This window comes from Python bivittatus, unplaced genomic scaffold, assembly GCF_059951505.1.
Source record: "Python bivittatus isolate LINGU-HERP-01145 unplaced genomic scaffold, Pbiv_v1 ctg000020_np1212, whole genome shotgun sequence".
NCBI lineage: Eukaryota > Metazoa > Chordata > Lepidosauria > Squamata > Pythonidae > Python > Python bivittatus.
In genome coordinates this window covers 68,219,401-68,239,477 of record NW_028277030.1, presented here as the reverse complement: position 1 = coordinate 68,239,477, position 20,077 = coordinate 68,219,401, and the positions used below count along the sequence as shown (strand labels likewise).

Below are 20,077 nucleotides of genomic sequence, written 5' to 3'. Positions count from 1 at the left end.
GGCCAAGACAAAAATACTTCAGCCATTTTGAGTTTCCAACAGAACAATAACCATTCTGTGTAACATTTCAAGTGAGGCAGTTTAGTCAGCACTTGCAGATCAAAACACAAATTCACTTTCTGTGATGCCCCTAATCTCAAAGAGTGACTTGGAAGCTGCATTTCTGTGATATGATCTCGAGGCACCTAAAAGCTTCAGTGATGTGGAGAGCTGTTTCCTCTTGGAAAAGGCTATGAGTCTTCCCTTGTCTTAGTCTCTTGCCAGAGACCATTTCAGGATTGCAGATTTACAGACCCGCCTGCCATGACTGTGCCCTATTCCGCAAAACACAAGCACTGTGTGTGCACACACATACACACACACACAAAGCTGCAACAAATTTATGTTCATTAACAAAATCTGATAAGAATGGTAGGTGGGGAAACTGCAAATGATCTGAAGACAGATCCTTCAGAAGACTTCAGGTTAGGGATTGCTCCCACAGCCCATGTTACCCAGATGTTTTCATTTCCTAGTGAGTGGGAGAAACACATTGTCCCAGTTAGTTCTATTCACAAGGTAGTGTTTGTCATAGCCATATTGGGCAAAATGATAAGTAAGTAAGATGGGTCATTGCTTTGTCCATTTGGACAATAACATGCAGATAAAGGAAGGTATACATATTCTGATGTCTGAAAGGTCAGTATGGCTCTTAAAATATTTCTTGTATTTAATAAGGTTTATATTCTGCTTTTCCACTCATACAACAAAAATCAAAGCAATTCAGATTCTGTGTGAACAAAAATAAAACAGTCCTTTAAAAGCTAACATAATATTCTCTATAAAAGGACTGGCAGAACATTCTTGACTTTGTAGACCGTATTTCTGCCTACTCTCTGAGGGGAGGATCCCTCAAGAGAAAGGGAGAAAGGTAGGCAACAGCCATCACAGAGACATCTCACCTGGAGTCTTCCTTCCCTTCCCACGTGGTTATAACCATTAACTGTCCTCTGGGAAGGATTCTTGAAATTGCTTTATTTTCAAATTTTATACTTGATTGTGCATTACATTGCATTTGATTGTAAAAATAGGGTGGGATGGATTCCAGAAGAACTAATTTCAAAAGAATTTGCATGAGTGTGATGCCATTTTGAAAATGCCCTTTTTCATGTCATTCATTATGTTTTTTTGGAAATTGGAGCATGGAATCACCATCTGAGAGTGCTACAATTAGTAAGGAAGATCTTAGGAACTTGCCTTGATGCTTCAATTCGGTACCAAACTCCATCATCAATTGTGAGATCTGGATAGTCAGCACGCCCAACCCCAGATCCTACATCCCATAAGAAGTCCACTTTTCCTTTACGCATTTCTATGGCCAAGAAGTCAGTCTAGGATGAGGAAAGGATATTTTAAACAAAACATATAACATAACATAATAATAGTGTTTGCTACTTCTGAGGCAAACTAGTAAAATAATACAAAGTGATAATTAGTAAAACAGTGAAAATGAAACAAGAGCAGTCACTTGATATGAAGGAATAATTCTCCTAAACTGAGGTCTCTTAATTTTCTCTTTGGAAAATCTATTTTTAAACATGTTCCATATGTAATATTTATGAGTTTAAACATTATATTTCCCATTAGTAGTGGCTTCAATTATTGTCTTGCATAATCAGCAATATCTTATATAATTTCCATATTCCAAAATATTTAAATGTATTTTAAATAATATAGGTAAAGTGAGGAGGAAACATTATAGCACCAGGAGATTCAATAATCTCAAATTCTCCTTATCATTATCTTATGTATCTTTGTGTAATCATATCTTCTGCCCAGGGATACCTCACACACATTTTTTTTTCTAATTTATTTTACTGATTTTACACTGATGTATAATATGATTTCATTATGTTATATGTGCCAAATAAAATAATGTTTGAATTCCAACATTAGGACCTGGCTGAATCTTTTTTTTTTTTTTTTTTTTGCTGAAACTTCTTTCTGAATCAGTTTTGCAATCATTTTTTTCTCCTGGGTTTTAGAAACAAAACAGAATCATTTTAATTTTTTTGACCCAGTTTTTAAAGAGTTAATTGATCTGTCAGTGGTATCATTACTTTACAACTTTATAAATTACATTCTCTACTGGGAGTTCATCTGCTCTTTATTTGTCTTCACTGTGTATTTAGTTCCTTTGGACTATCTCTCCATTTGGATGGGGCTGCAAGAGGTCCTCCTACCAAGTGTAATATGATTCTCTCCTCCCTCTCCCTCCACTTTTCCTTTCAAATTATCTTCATTACTGCATAACTGATGGCAGTGCTGACAACACTGGGATTTCTTTTAAACATTATTTGTCACTGTTGTGCTAAAACCAAAGTGTACCAGGTCCTATCCATATCAATTTTATCACTGGTGACTCACTCCGAGGAAGGCACTCCATAACTGGTTAAGGAACTAAGTCTAGATAAGGGTTCAGCGGTAGGAACACTACAGGCCAGTTCCCTACACAAGTGATGACAGCGCTTCAGTCTGGGCCATGGGTTCTGGTGATAGCAATATGTGCTGCTGCTGTTGCTTGGGAAGATGCAGACATCATGACGTGGGATGATGTGGCCTACGGAAAATGGTGACAATAATACGTGGCCCTATGGACATTGGATGGTAGTCCAGTTGTATTGCCAGTATTAATATTAATATACAATCTGATGGTAACATTTTTTAAAAGGACACAAATGTGGACTTACATATCTATTACTTCCAAGGTAAAACAGTAGATTATCAGGAACAGTTGTCTTTACATTGAGAATAACAGTGTTGTACAATCCTTTTTTTATTTCTGGTCTGTATGTTCGAATGCAGTTTCCTCCTGAAGCCACGGACACTTTAATCTTCAATTAGCAATTAAATAAAACAGAAAAAAACAAAAACAAAGGCATTTTTTAATCTTTTCAACTCCATTCATGAAATAAATTGCTATGAGTTTTCTCCAGGTCTGGATTTAGAATATAGACTACTAGCAATTTTATCTGGCATTCTGCAGACATCACAATCCATTATTTTACCATACTAGAATATGTGTCAGTGTACAAAGTTCAGCTATGACAACTCAGTTGCTGAATAATTCAGAAGTAACTGGCTAATGAAGTCAAACATATTACCTACTGTATGTGAGACTTGTACATACACTACATAATTTTGAATACGTTCTTCCCTATTGTTTTGGGTTTGTGTTATGAAAGCCTTTTGTATATTGTACTTCTACTGTCAGTTGTTGCTAGATGTATCCCAAAGGACCTTTTAACTTTTAAAACTAATTATCTAATAGTCATTAAGAGTTCATTTGGTGCTTCCTGTAATATTATTATCACTATTTTTAAAAAGCAATGACATTTCTGTGAGTTTGAAAAAAAAGACTCAATAAAGACTGGTCGATTTGCTTTATTGAGCTTACAGAATTACTGTACCAAAACAAACAAGAAAGTTAAACATTCCATTTGATTGCTGAAGTTTATTATCTCAAAGGAAACTTTCAAAGAATATTATATTAACCAGGTAAATGTATACTATAACAGTATTGGTTACATATTTTGAAAATAGGTAATTCTAGGATCATAAAACAGGTGTACTTCTAATTCTGATGAAAGGTTGTGTAAATATATTTATAAAGGAAATCTGGTTGCATATCTGTATAAGGTTTTATCTGGGGTATCAAAGAAGGCCACGTTAATGGACTACTACTTTGCAGCAGTGAAAGCACCAATATCCTATTGATGCTATGAGCTATACTGTTGGGACTGTACACTCCCAGAAGATTCATCGATGATGGGCAAGTCAGACAAGGGAACAGACTAAATACTATATGATCCACTAGAGAAGGAAATGGCAACTCACGCCAATATTTCACCAAAAGGACATTCACAATCAGGACAAAGATATGTATACCATTGCTCTTTCAGAACCATGAACCAAGGCATAGTTGATGTCAGAGAAGCTATGTCAAAACTGAACATTGGTCTAACTAAACAGTGAATTCCAGAGAAAAGCAAGAAGAGCCAAGGAAACATATAAATTATGCAATGCAAAGAAATTAAGAGTAACAATTGAAAGGGGAAAACAAGACATTTATTTAATAAAATTGCAGAAGTCAAGTGAAGCTTTTATACAAAGATAAGCATAATAAAAGATGAAGAAATCAAAGATCTACTGGAGAAAAAAGATTTATAAAGAAAAACAGCACAAATATCTGGAAGAATAAATTATTGTTAAGCAAGAAGGTTCGATCACTGAACTAGTGCCAGACATTCTGAAAAGTGAAGTTAAATGGGCCCTAGAAAATACTAAGGACAAAGCCACAAGAGTTGATGAAATATTAGTAGAATTGTTCAAAGTCTTTAAAAAATGATACAGTTTAAAGTGCTACTTGCAGTTAGTAAGCAGGTAAGAAAATCACTCTAGTGGCCAAGGACCTGGAGGAGATCCATTTATATTCCAAAAGCCAAAAAATGTAATGCTAAAGAATGCTTAAACTAAATTGTGCTTATCTGACGTGCTAGTAAGATACTTTTCAGAACTTCGCAGTCCAGACTTATATGTGGATAAGAATTTTCAGATATAAGAGCAGGATTCAGAAGAGGCAGGAACATCTGAGATCACACTGCTAACATTGGATGGATGATGGAAAAGTTCTAAACAAGTACTAAAAAGATGTCTATTTTTGCTTTATTAACTATATATAGGCCTTTGATGGAATGATCCATAACAAATAATGGATACCCCTTAAATAGGAGCATACTAGGCCACCTCATCTGCCCATTTAAGAATTTCTATAATGACTAAAAACAATAATGATAATAGAATATGGAGAAACTAAATGGTTCAAAATTGAAAAAAGAGTATGCCAAGGTTGTATACTGTCACTTTATAGTTGCTATATGTCAAATATATAATGAGAAATACTTCACTAGAAGAAATACAAATTTGAATTAATATTGGTGGGAGAAACATCAATAACCTCAGCTATGTTGATGATACCACAACTAGAAGATTTTAAAAACATCTCTTGTTGAAGTTGAAAGAAGAGAATGCAAAAGCTAGTTTGCATACTGTTCCATACTAAAAACAAACAAAACAAAACAAAAACCAAAAGTAACAAACAGCCCCCCCTTCACAATAATTAAGATTAAGTCAGCAGATAATGCCAACCCAATGCACATGGGCACAGAGGAAGGTGAAGTCATAGTAATAAACTTTAACTTCATAGACTCAAAAATTCACAGGGATAGTGACAGTAGCCATGAAATAAAAAGACATCTGCTATTTGGAAGAAAGATTATGAGAAAATATTAACGTGCAGAGACAGCACACTGACAAGAAATGTTCATATTACAGAAGCAATGGTTTATCTGTTGTAACATATGTCTGAGAAAGCTGGACCATAAGAAAGGCTGAATGAAGAAAAGTTAATGCCTTTAAAATATGGAGCTGGAGAAAATAGTTGAGAATGCCTTGGATTGTGAAGACAACACACAATTCAGTGCCACATGAAGTAAACTAGACTGCTCACTGGAAACATTAATAATGATACTAAAGCTTAAATATTTCGGACACATAATACAAAGGCAAGAGTTGTTAGAGAAGACCTTAAAGCTTGGAAAAAGATCCTGATGCAACAGAAAAGGAGGTTGATAGAAGACAATGTGGTTAGATGCTATTACTGATAACACTAGCAGGAGCTTAGAAGAACTCAGAGAAGCAGTTATGGGCAGACAATCCTGGTGATATAATATCCATTGGGTCACAAAGAGTCAGAAGCATCTGAACGACTGCTCATTTTTCCATGGACAGAACTGGTTTATAATCTGTGCATCCTCCTATACTTCCTGCTTCTGCACAATGAGCAGGTGGCGGCAGTGACTAGGACGGCCTCTGTGCAGCTCCATCTTGTGCTGTTACAACTTTTTCTGGAGCAGAATATTCTACTCATCATCATCATCATCATCTCTTGTTTGAACTACTGTAACAAGTTGTACTTGGGGTTGCTCTTGAAGACCACTCAGAGGCTTCTGTTGGTCCAGAATACAGACAATAACAGAGGCATGTAAAACTACTACTTTGAGAACTGTACCGGTAACCAGTTTGTTTCAAGGAGTAATTCAAGGTGCTGGTTGACACTTTAATTTTATTTTTTTTTAGGGATCAGGACCTGGATATCTTTGGGACTGCCTATTCCTAGTGGCTTCTACATGTACATTAAGCTTGGGAAGAGAAAGTTCTCTACGGGCCTCTATCCTTATAAGTGCCATCAGCAGGGACGCTGGAGAAAGGTCTTTTCAGTCACTGCCCCTTTCTCTGAACAGTGTTTCTCCACAAATTAGGTCAGCTCCCATATCCTTGACCTTTCGTAAAGCTACAAAGACCTGGCTTTTCTAGTGTGCCCTCAAGGTCTGATACGTTGTTTTGATCCTTCCTGCAGGGGAAGGTCTATATGTTAACATTGCCTGCAGTTATTTTGAATTGGGCCTATATGTGTGTCTGTCTATTTTTAAGACAATTACTGCATTGAGTATGAATGTCTCTCAGTATGAATGACTGGAGTAGCTTATATGCACAGTAAGTATGTAAGTAAATAAAATAATCAAAGAAGCCAGTGAAAATGTTAGTACTTGTTCAGTGTAAAGATCATATTAGCAAATTTGATAACATGCAAACTAACATTTACTTCACCAGATTTATTCTACAGTAAGCGTAGCTAATTATGTGACAAGAAATAATGGTTACCTATGACCATTTATATTCATTATTTGCTTTAGGAATATAAGGATGCAGTAGGTACAGATCATTCAAACCAGAACAGTAAAGTAAAAAAAAAACAAAACCCTGAAGGTAATAAATTACATTTAAAATGTGTAACTTTAGAAGGTTAGCTACCTGTATTAAAAAATAGCCCTAAAAGAATTATATGTTTTAAAACATTTGGATGGTACAAATATCACTGAGACAGAATAGCTATTAAGCCACAATCTGTGTGGGTTTTTCTATCCTCACCCATAAAAATACAGAGATGCCTACTCAAAGGCATGAATAATGTTAGGAAAGTAGCTTTAAAATCTATGGATGGAAATTACTTTGGAGGCAAATAATTGCCTCTACTTACATGAAGGACTGTTTTTCAAGTGAATATGCTGTATTCTCATTATTACGACACATACATTTCTTTTTATATTTCTCCTGGAGCAGCATATTGCTTTGACTTGAACTAAGCAGCAGCTCACTGAACATATTCAACTTCCGGGATCTTTTTTTAGGTTCTTGTAGGTCATAGGGCAAATAAGTTTAGCATTACCAGCTAAAATATGTTTCAAATGTAATTACATTTGGAAGACAAACTGGGGACTCAGTAATAAAACTAGAAAGTGATGCTCTTAAACCACATACATCAAGGGAAGAAAATGGGGCAGCAATCCATCTAATATTCTTGGTTATTCTGCAAGATATTGTCAGTGTCCTTACAAAGCAGCAGTGCTCGCTGATTACAAACTGTATACATTAAGAATATAGTGGGGACTACACTGAGTGGAAATGATTCATTAAATATTTGAGCGGTTAGTTCCTGTTCAAAGATTAATATTTTCTATTAATATTGATAAAAGCCAACATATTTATCAATTAATATATTAATATAATATATTAATATAATATATTAATAATCAATCAATTAATTCCAAAAGTCCAGTTCCATATCTTAAAGCAAAAATGTGAAAATATTTGTTTCAAGCAATAAATAATTTATAATAGGTTTGACACACATACACTATCAGCATGATTATTCCAGCTTCTCAGCTATACATCAGGGTACATAAGTTCATGCCACCAGAAAATGATCCAATTCTAATACTGAAGACAGTTCAAAGAACAATGTATGATTCAAATAGTCCCTGATTCTAAAGAAAATGGAGCCTCTGTTATGCACATGAAACTAGTCCATGGAGAATATTTATCGCCATCTCCATCATTATTGATTAAATCCTCTGAGAGAGGATCATACTCCACTTATCTGATGAAGTGGTCTGCGATTCACAAACCCTATGCAGTAATAAATGTGTTAGTCTTTATTTTGACATAAGATGGTTTGTTCTTTTTGCTGCAAGAGCCTTATATGGCTTCTCCTTGGAAATTCATTGGAATGGCAGCTGAAACTACATAATGTGTTTTACATAAACCAAACAATCATTTATAAGGTGAGTGGTTTGAGGGTTAGCCTTCTGTGTAGTCTACTAGTGCAATAAAATAAACATAAGAATATTTTATTGAATAGCTGATGGTGGGACTATAAGAATAGTCCACCTGTACTATTTCCATGGAAGCTGCACCTCCCAGTTCTTTTCAAGAAATGGAGAAACCAATGTCACAATTCATTTCCATGCAAATGCTGCCTGTGATTCCTTCATGTCCATGTTTTCAGAAACACATGGATATTGTTTTGCTCATTGTTGTATTAGATTACGATAATGTGCCAAAAAAGTCCACCCAGTTTTCTTGGGTTCACTTATTACTAGAGCTATCCTTAATCCTACTTACTCCTGGAATCTTCTTATGGATGAAATGACTTGGCCAAAAATAAATAAATAAATAAATAAATAAATTGAGTATAGTAGGTAGCATTACCTAGTTAATTTTGGGTGATCTCAAAAAAGCTAAGCCGGGACAAATTTGATCAGATAGGAGAGCACCAGGAAAACTCAGGGTGGGAGGCAAGAGATGAATGACAAAGACAGTATGACTTGGGACATATTTCAAGTTAAGTTTGTTCCTTCTGTCCTGATTTGAATAATTTTCTGAGTTCTACCTGTTTGGGCTGGGTAAAACAAGCTTGTCTTTTCAGTGTCCTATCAGGTTTAATAAGCAGGAAGCACTTTAGAACTAACTGGAAGGGATGTAATGGACTATGTGATGTTTGTTAGATGAAAGAAGCAGTCAATTATGTCCTTTGGAACTGTTTGTTGGGATGATGATGAAGGTTTACTGTTGTAGGGACTCTGAGCTGCTTCTTCAAGTTCTTTAAGAACGTTGTTTGAGGAGAAGATTGATTTGAAAACCTGATATGCAGCTGATGTGGGTATTTTTGCAGAAGTCTGGGATTTGTAATTTATTGTGACTGAGTATACAGGCTTTTTCTGTAGGTAGCAATTATGTGGCCTATACTGGCCTCGCTTCACCATTAACTTGGAGGAGGAAGTCTACACTGAGAAGTTGAAACAAATGCGCCAGGTGAGCCTGGCAAACCACTTCTCTTGTAGCCACGTAAGTACAGATTGTTTCATGGGAGTCTTTACCTTATTAAAAAAATAGACTAAGCTCTTAAGAAAGACTTACAGAATTGGCTTGCTTCCGGGCTTGATTTATCAGGTCTTTAATGTGAGAGATGTTCTTCCCCAGGTTATCTTGAAGTTGTTTGATTGGTTTCAGTTTATCCATCAGCCGATCTGCTTCTTTTCCCAGATTTTTAACAGTGTCATCTGCATCAGCAACTTTATGTGAAAAACAGAAAAAACAGAACAGATTAAATTTTGGATGCAAGCACTGTTAATAAAAATGGACGGTACTCTGGAACACCGATTTATTAATAAAAAATGAACTTCTCCCTTGACTCTCTCCTCTTAAAGGTTTGCATCATGGGTAATTTATGAAAATATCCCATTACACCTGAAATAGATACTGTAGATTAATTTTGCCCTCTCACCAATAATATAAAATGTTTTTACTTCATATGGTCATTTGGATTTCATTATTAAATTTGTTTCTGAACAGATGCTTTGGAAATGGTGGTTTAAATTAGCCATGATACAAATTTTAAGATAAGAATGTCAGGAATAAAAGGAAGGATGTTACACTAATTTCTAGATTCATGAACCATGTTTAAAACGGGTTGCTGTGCTCAAAGCAATCTGCAGTAATCATATTAAAGATGGAAAATAATTTCCATTTTAATTTTAATTTCAGAACTTGGTTTAAAAGCAAAACAGTAGCAAAGCAGCAAGAGTTAGAAAAGTGCTCTGGGGAGCAAAGATTTCAGGGCTTCTTATTCTTGCATTGTTGAACACATTTTGAATTAAAATAGTAGAATATTTGCCAATTAATAAATGTTTAATGTCTCAAACATATTTTCAAGCCAAAATTGCAAAATTTGAGCAACATGACAATGGGAGCTTCAGAGCATGCCTCAGCATGAACAATACAAAAATAATGTAATGTCCATAGGTGGTTTCATGTTATATGTATAATGGACCTTACGTGTAGATTAAGTAGCAAGTTAATACCCCTGATTGCATCCCTAAAAAATACAAGATTCCAAATCTTACTGAAATCTGTTCTCATAGATCTCTACCTGCATTGGCCTGAAACCATCTTCAGGGCATGATATCTAGAAAAAGGAACTATACGTGGATAGGCCCGGCAACCTTGGCAACGTGTATAACCCCAAACATGTATATAAGGGGCAATTATGATTTCTGGCTTGCTGGATAAGAAGATCTAGCCAGCTTTGGAAGTTCACAAACATAAAATGGCAAGTGCCTTCCTCTGTGGTGTCTCTTCAGTATCTGGTATTCATGTTGCATTTCACTGTTATGGACACTGAAAGATGCATCATAGTGAGTATGCTAATTACGTATTTGAATATGAAACGTCTTCTATGGTCCATCCTGAGTCTACTGCCTAACAATTAGAAATCTTTAAGTTCTAGTATGCTGGCTGAGGAATTCTGGGAGTTGAAGTTCACACATCTGAAAGTGGCTGAGGTTGAGAAACACTGCTCTAGCAAAATGCAGCAGAAGTGTTTGTATGTGCATGGGAATATATTGAATTCACTCTATTCAAAATTTGTTTTTTTTTTCTGCTGAATGTTTTAGATGACTACCCAAACCAAAAGTATGTTTAAGGAGTTAAATCTTGATATTTAGTGACAATGATTTCTATAGCATCAGAATTTCATCTGGAGCACTCACAATGAAGAACTCCTCTTTTTGTCAAATGAAGAGGTGTCTGGAATAATACTGTTCTATAGATTCATTTTCAAGATGCAAGAGAAAACCAGTGAATAATGACAAGTGTAACAAGTTTTCAACACATTGGGAAATACAGATGGGCGAATCTGCATGTTAGTACATGCAGACCTTGTGAATGAAAGCTTCCAAGACCCTTTGTTCCACTTGAGCTTTTGATCTAGCATTTAAAATTTTTTTTAAAATGTGTTTGATATATGCATATATTCATGTAATATCAGAGCTAGGGTACATTCCTTTCTCATGGCAAAGCTGCTTGGATAAATTACGTTAGTATCATTGCTGGAACACAACAGCTATTATTATGCAACACCTAGCATAGGAACCATGCAAATATATATATATATTTTAAAAATAAAGTACATGAAGTTTCAGAGGAAAGGGAAAATTCTTACACTAATAAAATTAAAACCTTATACGTACTGATTTCTGTAGGCAAGTTTTGGAGTTTTTTTTAAAAAAAAAAAGAAGAAAGAGAAATTTGTAAAATAGTAAATTAAAAAACAAACAGCAATATAAAACAAATTGATGACTCAACAAAAACCTGGAAGTGGGCATTGCTTGGCATGTTGGATTATGCTGATTTGGGATAAGTGGGATATTTTCACTTAGGACTTTTAGAGCATGGTAACTATCTGATCAATAGATAATTAAAACTTGGTTAATGAATATGAACAGCAGGCCTGAAGAAGGGTTTTTACTTGATGTTACCATGTATCAGTGAAGATGTAACATTTCCTCATCTCATAATTATGTGCTCTTCCTGTCTTTTCCACCTTTCTTTTGGGCTATGCACTTCTCTGTTCCTGTTTCTCTGGCTTAAAGTTCTCCTTTTCTATGTTGGTATGATTTCAGAATCAGAATTTAAAACTAACTATGGGGTAAAGATAGAATGCTAATGAAAGTTGGTGCAGAAAGAAGAATGAATGGGGCATTGAAGTGAGAAAGATGGGGAACAAGAGTGAAGGATCAAGAAGCTTGCAAGAAAATCCTGATCTCTTTATTCCAGTTAAAATCCAAACAGCAAGTACAGCTCACCTTCAAATGTGATTGGGAATATGCAATATGGCAGGGATGAACAGACTTCAGTCATACAAGATCTACTTGACATTTTTTTTCCCCCAAATCCTCCAACTGGAGTGAAACCCAAAACAGTGGCTCAGGCAGAAATGGACACTTCTGAATATGTGATCAGTCTAGGAACTTGTGATTAGCTGCAGACCCAAGCTAAAAGCCTTTTAGCATAAAAATCTCCAAGCGTTCTTTTTCTTTTCTCATTAAGACTTGCTGTTGGTATTGCTAGACAACTGGGAATCTGAACTCCTTGTCAGTCTGGTCAGTTGACTCTAATCTAGATTGTGTCCATGCTTGCTGTAAGCCAAATGCTAAATATAGCAGAATTGTGATAGCAAATGATTTTCAAGAACATCATTCCCAAATTTTTCAAGAAGAAAGCTCTAGTTCACATAGCTGAGGAGCAAAAATCTTCAAACGCAAAATAAAACTGCTTTCTATCCAAAAAGAAAGCACAGATTTGCGGGGATATGACAGTGCATTCTCTTTGTTGCTGTTGTTGTAAAGGTTCAAAAATTCTAAGCCCATTGTCCTCTGGCCTTATGGGTATCCCTTTACATTTTTTTCAGATGAAATAATATATCTTTTGTCTACAAATTAGGTTTTCCTGCATACTGCAGGGAAGACCATATCTGAAATGTGTATGTGCGGATCCCAACCTGAGCGAGATCCACACATTGATGCAATGTTTTCCTTCAAAGCTCCTCATTCACATACACAAACCAGATAAAAATTTAAGTTCTATGAAAAGTGGACAATACATGCAGAATCGTATATATATTTCCAAATGAAAAACTGAAAATTTGATCACAATTTCAGATTTTATGTATATAATATCTCAGAAAGTTTGTAGTTTAAATCTTTTAAATTTTTCACTGCAAATAAAGGATTTGTAGTGAAAATGGTTATTCATCTGCTAAAGGTCATGTAGCTATGTTAGAGACATTCTTTCTGAATTCTTCTACCAGTAAGATAGTGCTTTCCAGTGGACATAATAAGTAAAGGTTCAGCATAAAATACATTCCTAACATATCTATATTACCCAAGAGATTATAATACATATTCTATAACCAAAATACAGCTTTATTACAGCATTCTCATTTAAAAATTAGCTTATATACCTAATAGATATGTTCAAACTACAAAAGCTTGCCATTATTTCTACTTTCTTGGGAATGATCTTTCAAGGACATTTTCATTATTAAAATTTGGAGCTATTTTTTTATATTAAAAGAAATGTGTTAAGAAGGGAGAAAATTGAAAACATGCTGCCAACTAAGTGGTATTTGAAGAATACAAAACAATGAAGGAATCATATATGGGATATCACCAGAAAGGTCTAATTTTTTAAAATGTAGGCTTATTCACCATCCTTCTCTCTATAGATAAACTCTACCACCACCCCTGTATTAGCAGGTGTTGAATAGCACATACCACCATAATTTAAATCAGGGAAAAGAACAACCCTTTCATTTCAGAAGATTAGGAAAAAGTAAAGAAATCAAAGTACATAAGCATAATAAGGTCTTACTATTTTTAGTAGGATCTTTTAACATAGCGTTTGTTTTGGCCGCATCATCTGCAACTTTTCGGTAGTTGTCTTTTAAACCAAGGAGGTTCTGATTGAGACCTCTGATTTTAGCCAGTACCTCATCTGCAGTATCATTAGCTTGCTTGGCTTTGTCTTTGACTGCTTGGACTTTGGCTGCTGTATCTGTAAATAGGAGGAGGGGGGAAAAAAAATCAGAACCAAGAGACTTATCACATCTTGTACACTGTGTGACTATTTGAGTAAAGTGTGTTATGTCTGTTCTATGGTGAGAGAAAAACCCTTTGTTTTTGAAAAGGTAAATATTTATTTTTTAAAAAAATTAAACATAAAACCTATTTATTTTCACTTACCATAACCTATCTGAACTAACAAGAGTGAAAACCAATTATGGAATTCTCATAGTGCTGTAACAATGACATCTCATCAGTAAATGTGTCGATCACGTAATATTGGAAGAAATATAACTGCAACTGAATTTTTTATTATTAGTTTAGCAAAATTTGAAGAATACAAATCAAACATATATTAATTGAAATATTGTCTGAATTGTTTCTGGAATCTAAATTTACACAGAAAAAAAAGGGTGGGTTATGTTTCTGGACATAGTTTCATGTTTTTAATGTTTCATGCTGACCTCCTGCAAACTGTGTCTCTGGCATTAGCAAAGAAAAGTTCACAACTTCTTGTGAGCAGGTTTAACCAACTTTTTTTTAACCACAGAACTCTCTAACCCAGCATAATTTGGCACAATGAAGATATCAGACTCGTCTGTATATAACTTGGTCCATCTCTGCTACCCACAATCCTGCAGAAACTTGTTTTATCTCCTAGGCAAGTAGCACAAGTGAACTATGATGTCATGCCTGTTTACTTCATATAATTAAAATACTGGCAGCAGATCTTGGCTTCCATTTATCGCTGAAAGTAGCCAATCTTACATTCAATTTCAGCTGCCTTCTGTACAGATTTCTTCAGAAATGATGTGCTTTGCTCAACTTGATCTTTTTCTCTCTGAATATTTGCTCTTGTCTTAGCATTTTTACTACGACAGCAAGGAGACACACTTTGGGAAAATGAGCTAAAATGATGGATTGTTTGGCAGAATGTTGTCTTTCATTGCTTTTAAAAGGAAAAAAAAGGACTTCTAAGAATGACAAGAAAGTGAATGCTCTTGCTAAGTCAAAAGAAAAAAAATGAATATCAAGTAGTTCATGCAATACACTAACACATCTCAAAGAACTAAAACAGACAAGAGAACTTATGGGACAGAGTACAAAGCATAATATATACACATATTTTTAAAAAAGTAGAAGATCAAAACCAGAAATATATTGAGCCAAAGCTGTCAGCACACTGACACTTCTTCCTAGAGCTGAGCTATTGGGCTGTGATGATAATGCTAACAATGGTACTTCCACTGTGTTTGGGCATGCCAGCAATGGTATCACTGGTTTGGAAGCATTGGGTAGAGTTTGATAGTCAGGAGGGGAGCAGACAGCAGTGACAGTAGCAGCCCAGTGACCATGACCAGGTGACATCATTGAGAAAGACACTGGCAGATAGAATGAGGATGTGGGGGAAACTGGGCAAGGTTTCCAGGGGTCCTGGACAGGGGCTTTTTAAACTTAATGGCACCACTGAGTACCATTGAAGACAAATATTGTCTGTACTATGAAAATATCTTTGATTGGTCAAAATATCTTTGCTAAGTCAAAAGAAAAAAAATGAATATCAAGTAGTTCATGCAATGCACTAGCACATCTCAAGGAACTAAAACAGACAAGAGAACTTATGGGACAGAGTACAAAAAACATGACATTGACTCACTTCTTAGATGATTCCTACTGTATTTGGTTAGAATCAAATGGGGGGGGGAGATGAGATAGAAAAAGAAAGAAAGAAAGAAAGAAAGAAAGAAAGAAAGAAAGAAAGAAAGAAAGAAAGGAGAGAGAGAGAGAGAGAGAGAGAGAGAGAGAGAGAGAGAGAAGCCACAATGCAAAATAATACAAATTCAAGTAGGTTGGGGACTGAAGTAAGGGGAAAAAAAATTCGTTGGAATTTGGAAAAGGACTGTACTCCAAATACTGAACCGTGATAATTTAGCTCAACCCCGCTTACCATTTGGAATTGCGGACAGCTTTTCCAGGGTGTCATTCAGAGCTCTCAAGAGAGCGGAGTTCCTTTCCCCTGCAACTTGCATCTTATTCTGCATTTCTTTTAGATTATCCTCATTTACTGTAAGGAGTACACAAATTAGAGATTTAGTTATATTAATATAATTAATTATAAGTTTATTATATCTTGAAAGGAATTCTGGGCTACATAGGAGCTATCTCAATTTAGTACCATAATAATTTTATGAGGGAGCTTAGGCTAAGAAATTATAACTGACCATAAAGAGCTTTCACTGAGTTTTTGGACTATTTATGGCTTGGAAACACTCAAGCACTCAAATCACTACAGATTGAATATTTATCATGATTTATTCTTCTGAAATCAGTTGGTTAACTATTACACTTAGCCTGATGGTGCTTGGAGCACAGATCATTGACGTAGGCTAATAGCCACAGTTTTATTAATTCCCTGCCCCACTAAGATATGCATATATGAAAATATCAATCATGCATGCTTCCATTAGCATTGATTAATTAAAGCAGCCATGTCTTTTTTCAGGCTCAGTCAGAAGCATGAAGGAAGCTGTAACTACTTTAAAACGAATATGTGCATAAACCATTTTCAAAGTATGAGTAATACCAACTGTAGCTTTTGAAATCTAAGTCCAGGCTTTCATAATGTTGAAAATCTTGGTTTTCTGATGTTCTTGCTGTACAATTAAGGACAATTGGAATCTATTTAATCTGATATAGAAATTTTCAACATTGCACAATGGGAAGATTTACTGGACAACCCATGAGAATCTTTAAAACATGATATTTATCAGTGTATTGCTGCACGTGCATGTGCAAATGTGTACGTTTGCAAATATGCATGAACGTGAGAGTAAAGAGCATCAACAAGATCAAAGCAATGTCACAAAGAATGTTTTACCCATTGTATTCTCCTTCATTTGCTTGATACAAAATAACTGCCACTGACAAAGTACCATTTGAAAAGCCATGAAAACAAAAAAATTTCTATGTGATCGTTGTTGGAGACAAAGCTAACAGTTTATTCATCTTTTCTCTCATGGATGCACAAGCACAAATACATTTTAGAATAAAAGTCAACTTTACATAAAAGAATAAACTAAATAGCAATGTAAACAGAAATTATGGTCCAAAATATTAGGGAGAGTAATTGCATATTCAATATCATGCTGATGATATCATACTGATGGGGTGTATGGGTGTCCAGGGAGGGGCAACACTTCTGGTGAAGGTGCCTGCCATGCCCTTTCTAGGGCTGCTCATTTATCTTTGATCTCCATGTGGCGCTCAGTTCTCACCTGTGGCTCCAAGTAGCTGTAACACAGGCAGCGGCCACACCCCAGTAAACTGTCTCAGCAAATGGGCCAAACCAGGGGAGGGTAGCTGATGGGTCTTTGGCACTTGGTGAGATAGGGGATCTGTCTATCCCAGCAGGTGAAGTGTGGCCCTGGCAGATTAAGTGGAGGAGACCAATCAACGATCCAATGGTCAAAACGGCAGGCCTGGCAGGCACTGTGGAGTAGTAAGAGCACAGCAAGACACTTAGACATCCTGGTCATCCAGTCCAGCCATAATGATTCTCCATGCTGCTGGATTAAGGTCTCTTATACTGAGATGGTGGGACTGCCCTGTGGAATGGCTGTTCCACTTAAAATTCCACGACACATAAGTTTCTGTTGCGCAATTCATCTTCATTTACAACTCATCTGCAAATCATCTCAGTCCAAATCTAATTTGTTGAGCCCTGTGGCAATGGGGAGTGGTAAATCAACAGGTGGAGATGACCACTGGAAGTTGTAGTCACAAACATGCACATGAGCAGCCCTTCAACCAGTGGTCATTCCTCTCAGTACCCGGGGCAGCAGAGATGTCCAACAGCATTCAGGACGACTAGGCAGCCCTTCTAGAAGAGCACTGCCCACCCTTGCATGAGGGAGGGGGTTAGAATATTGCCTGCCCCACAGCATCTGGCTAGCTAACCTTGATTGGCAGATAATCTCCTTAGCAGTCACGCATCAAGAAAAACAAATCAAAGAAAACTCATTTTTGGAGCCTGGGACATCCACACCTTGCTGTATAGAGACAAGGTGTCAAGGCCTGAAAGACAAACAGCGTTTATAGCAGCCAAACTTCACCATTCCAGCATTGACACTGCTGCACTTAGTGAGACCAGACTAGCAGATGAGGGTTCATTACAGGAAGCAGCAAGTGGATATACATTCTTTTGGAAAGGGAAACCACAGTCTGACAACAGGACTCATGGAGTACATTTTACAATCAAAACTGCTCTGCTGAAGAACATCTGTACTCTACCCATTGGAATAAATGAATGCATTATGAAGTTCCGCTTTCCTCTCAGCAAGTCCCAGTATATCACATTGTCAGCTCCTACACACCAACTCACATGAGTCCAGATGAAGACAAGGAAGGTTTCTATGAGAACCTGGACCAGATTATTCAAACAACCCCCACCAGGAGATGCCTGACAACTTCTGCAATGCCCTCATTGTGACTCTCCAAAAAAATAAGGGAAGGAAATCAGACTATGGAAACTACAGGGGTATCTCAGTACTGTCCACTGCAGGCAAAATCTTTGCCTGCATTCTCCTGGACAGACTTGTCATTGTCTTGGAAAGGAAACTCCCAGAGGTGCAATGTAGCTTTCAGCCAGAATGGAGTACAGCAGACATGGTATTTGCTGTGAGGCAAGTCCAGGAGAAGTGCATCAAGGAGAACAAGCCTCTTTACTCTGTCTTCATTGACCTGACAAAGGTATTTGACACTGTAAACAGGGAGACTCTGCATCATCCAGAGATGTTATGGATGCCTGAGGAAATTCATGAAGTTGATTCACCTACTCCATGATAGAATGACAGGACAGGTTATTTACAATGGTGATATATTATCTGCATTTTCCATTTCCAATGGGGTAAAACAGGGTTGTGTGCTAGCCCCAGTACTGTTTAATCTGTTCTTCGCTTGCATATTGTCACATGCTGTCCAGGGTCTGAAGGAGGAAGTGTACATCAATTGGATGGCAGTCTCTTTGATCTTCGCCACTTGTATGCATGAGGTGTCTCTATACAGTCATCCAAGAAATCCTCTTTGCTGATGGCACACAAAGGCAGTGATCTATGGTTGTTGCTGAACAAATTCTCAGACACTGCTATGCTCTTTGGCCTGCCTATCAGCCTGAAGTACTTACCAGCCCATGCCAAATACCAATCACGTAGAACCAAATATCACTGTTGACAACACCCAGCTGACAAATGTAAACAGCTTCAAATACTTGGAAAGCATCATCTTGAGTGATGGATCTTTGGACAAAGAAATTGACTCCAGGATCAGCAAAGCCAGCCAGGCACTGGGGCAGCTGCGTACTAGATTGCTCAGTCAACACAACATCCATATCTCCACAAAGGTGAAAGTCTACAAAGCTCTGGTTATCCCCTCTCTCCTATATGGATGTCAGTTCTGGACTCTGTATCAAAGAAACATCAAACAATTGGAGAAATTTCATGTGTGCCCTCTGTTCCATCCTCGGCATTTTTTGGCAAGACTGTGTCTCCAACCTGGAGTTCTTGAATCATGCAGAGTCCACCAGCATTGAGTCCCTGATTATCAGAGCCCAGATGCAGTGGATGGGACACATCAACAGAATGGATGACCACTGTATGCCTCGCCAGTTGCTCTATAGTGTACTGGAGTCTGGGAAGAGATCTCAAGATCAACCATGCAAGGACTACAAAGATGCTATGAAAGAAACCCTATGCCACTGTGACATCCAGCCAAGGGAACTAGAAGCTGTGACTGCTGACAGAACCTGATGGTGAGTCCTGTGCTATGAAGTCTTCACTGGCTTTGAAGTCAGGCACCCCCAAAAACTGATAGAACACCGTGAGCGGCATCACAGAATAACATCCACAGTTACTACAACAATGGTCTTCCAGTACCAACATAGTGCCAGTCTCTGCACTTCCAGACTGGGACTGCAGGGCAACCTCCATGTCCACAGATGAACTGCACAATAGCATGTCTTTGAATCCAAAGGACTACCATATATCATACTGATGGAATATGATTCAATATATTTTGCAAAATATTTTGTGTCATGGTGTTTGTAAAGATGTTATTTTCCCTAAAAATGATTATGTTAACATTGTCAAAATGTATGCTCCAATTTAGATTTGTGGGTATTGTCAATGCTTACGTCAGGAATGTAGTTTGGCAAAGAAAATGTGGATTAGCTGCAGAACAGT

General features: G+C 36.7%; 1 protein-coding gene across 4 annotated transcripts in view; it reads right to left on the bottom strand.

Annotated features, from left to right (window-relative positions):
* Positions 1–20,077, bottom strand: part of LAMA2 (laminin subunit alpha 2) — a 426,899-nt gene that overhangs the window by 56,606 nt on the left and 350,216 nt on the right. For all 4 annotated transcript variants that reach the window (XM_088140697.1, XM_088140685.1, XM_088140689.1 and 1 more), the window contains exons 42-46: positions 15,790–15,906; positions 13,651–13,833; positions 9,358–9,512; positions 2,730–2,873; positions 1,237–1,370 (exon numbers count right to left, since the gene is read on the bottom strand). In XM_088140697.1, coding sequence (XP_087996823.1) covers positions 1,237–1,370; positions 2,730–2,873; positions 9,358–9,512; positions 13,651–13,833; positions 15,790–15,906 — 733 coding nt within the window. The remainder of the gene's footprint in view (positions 1–1,236; positions 1,371–2,729; positions 2,874–9,357; positions 9,513–13,650; positions 13,834–15,789; positions 15,907–20,077) is intronic.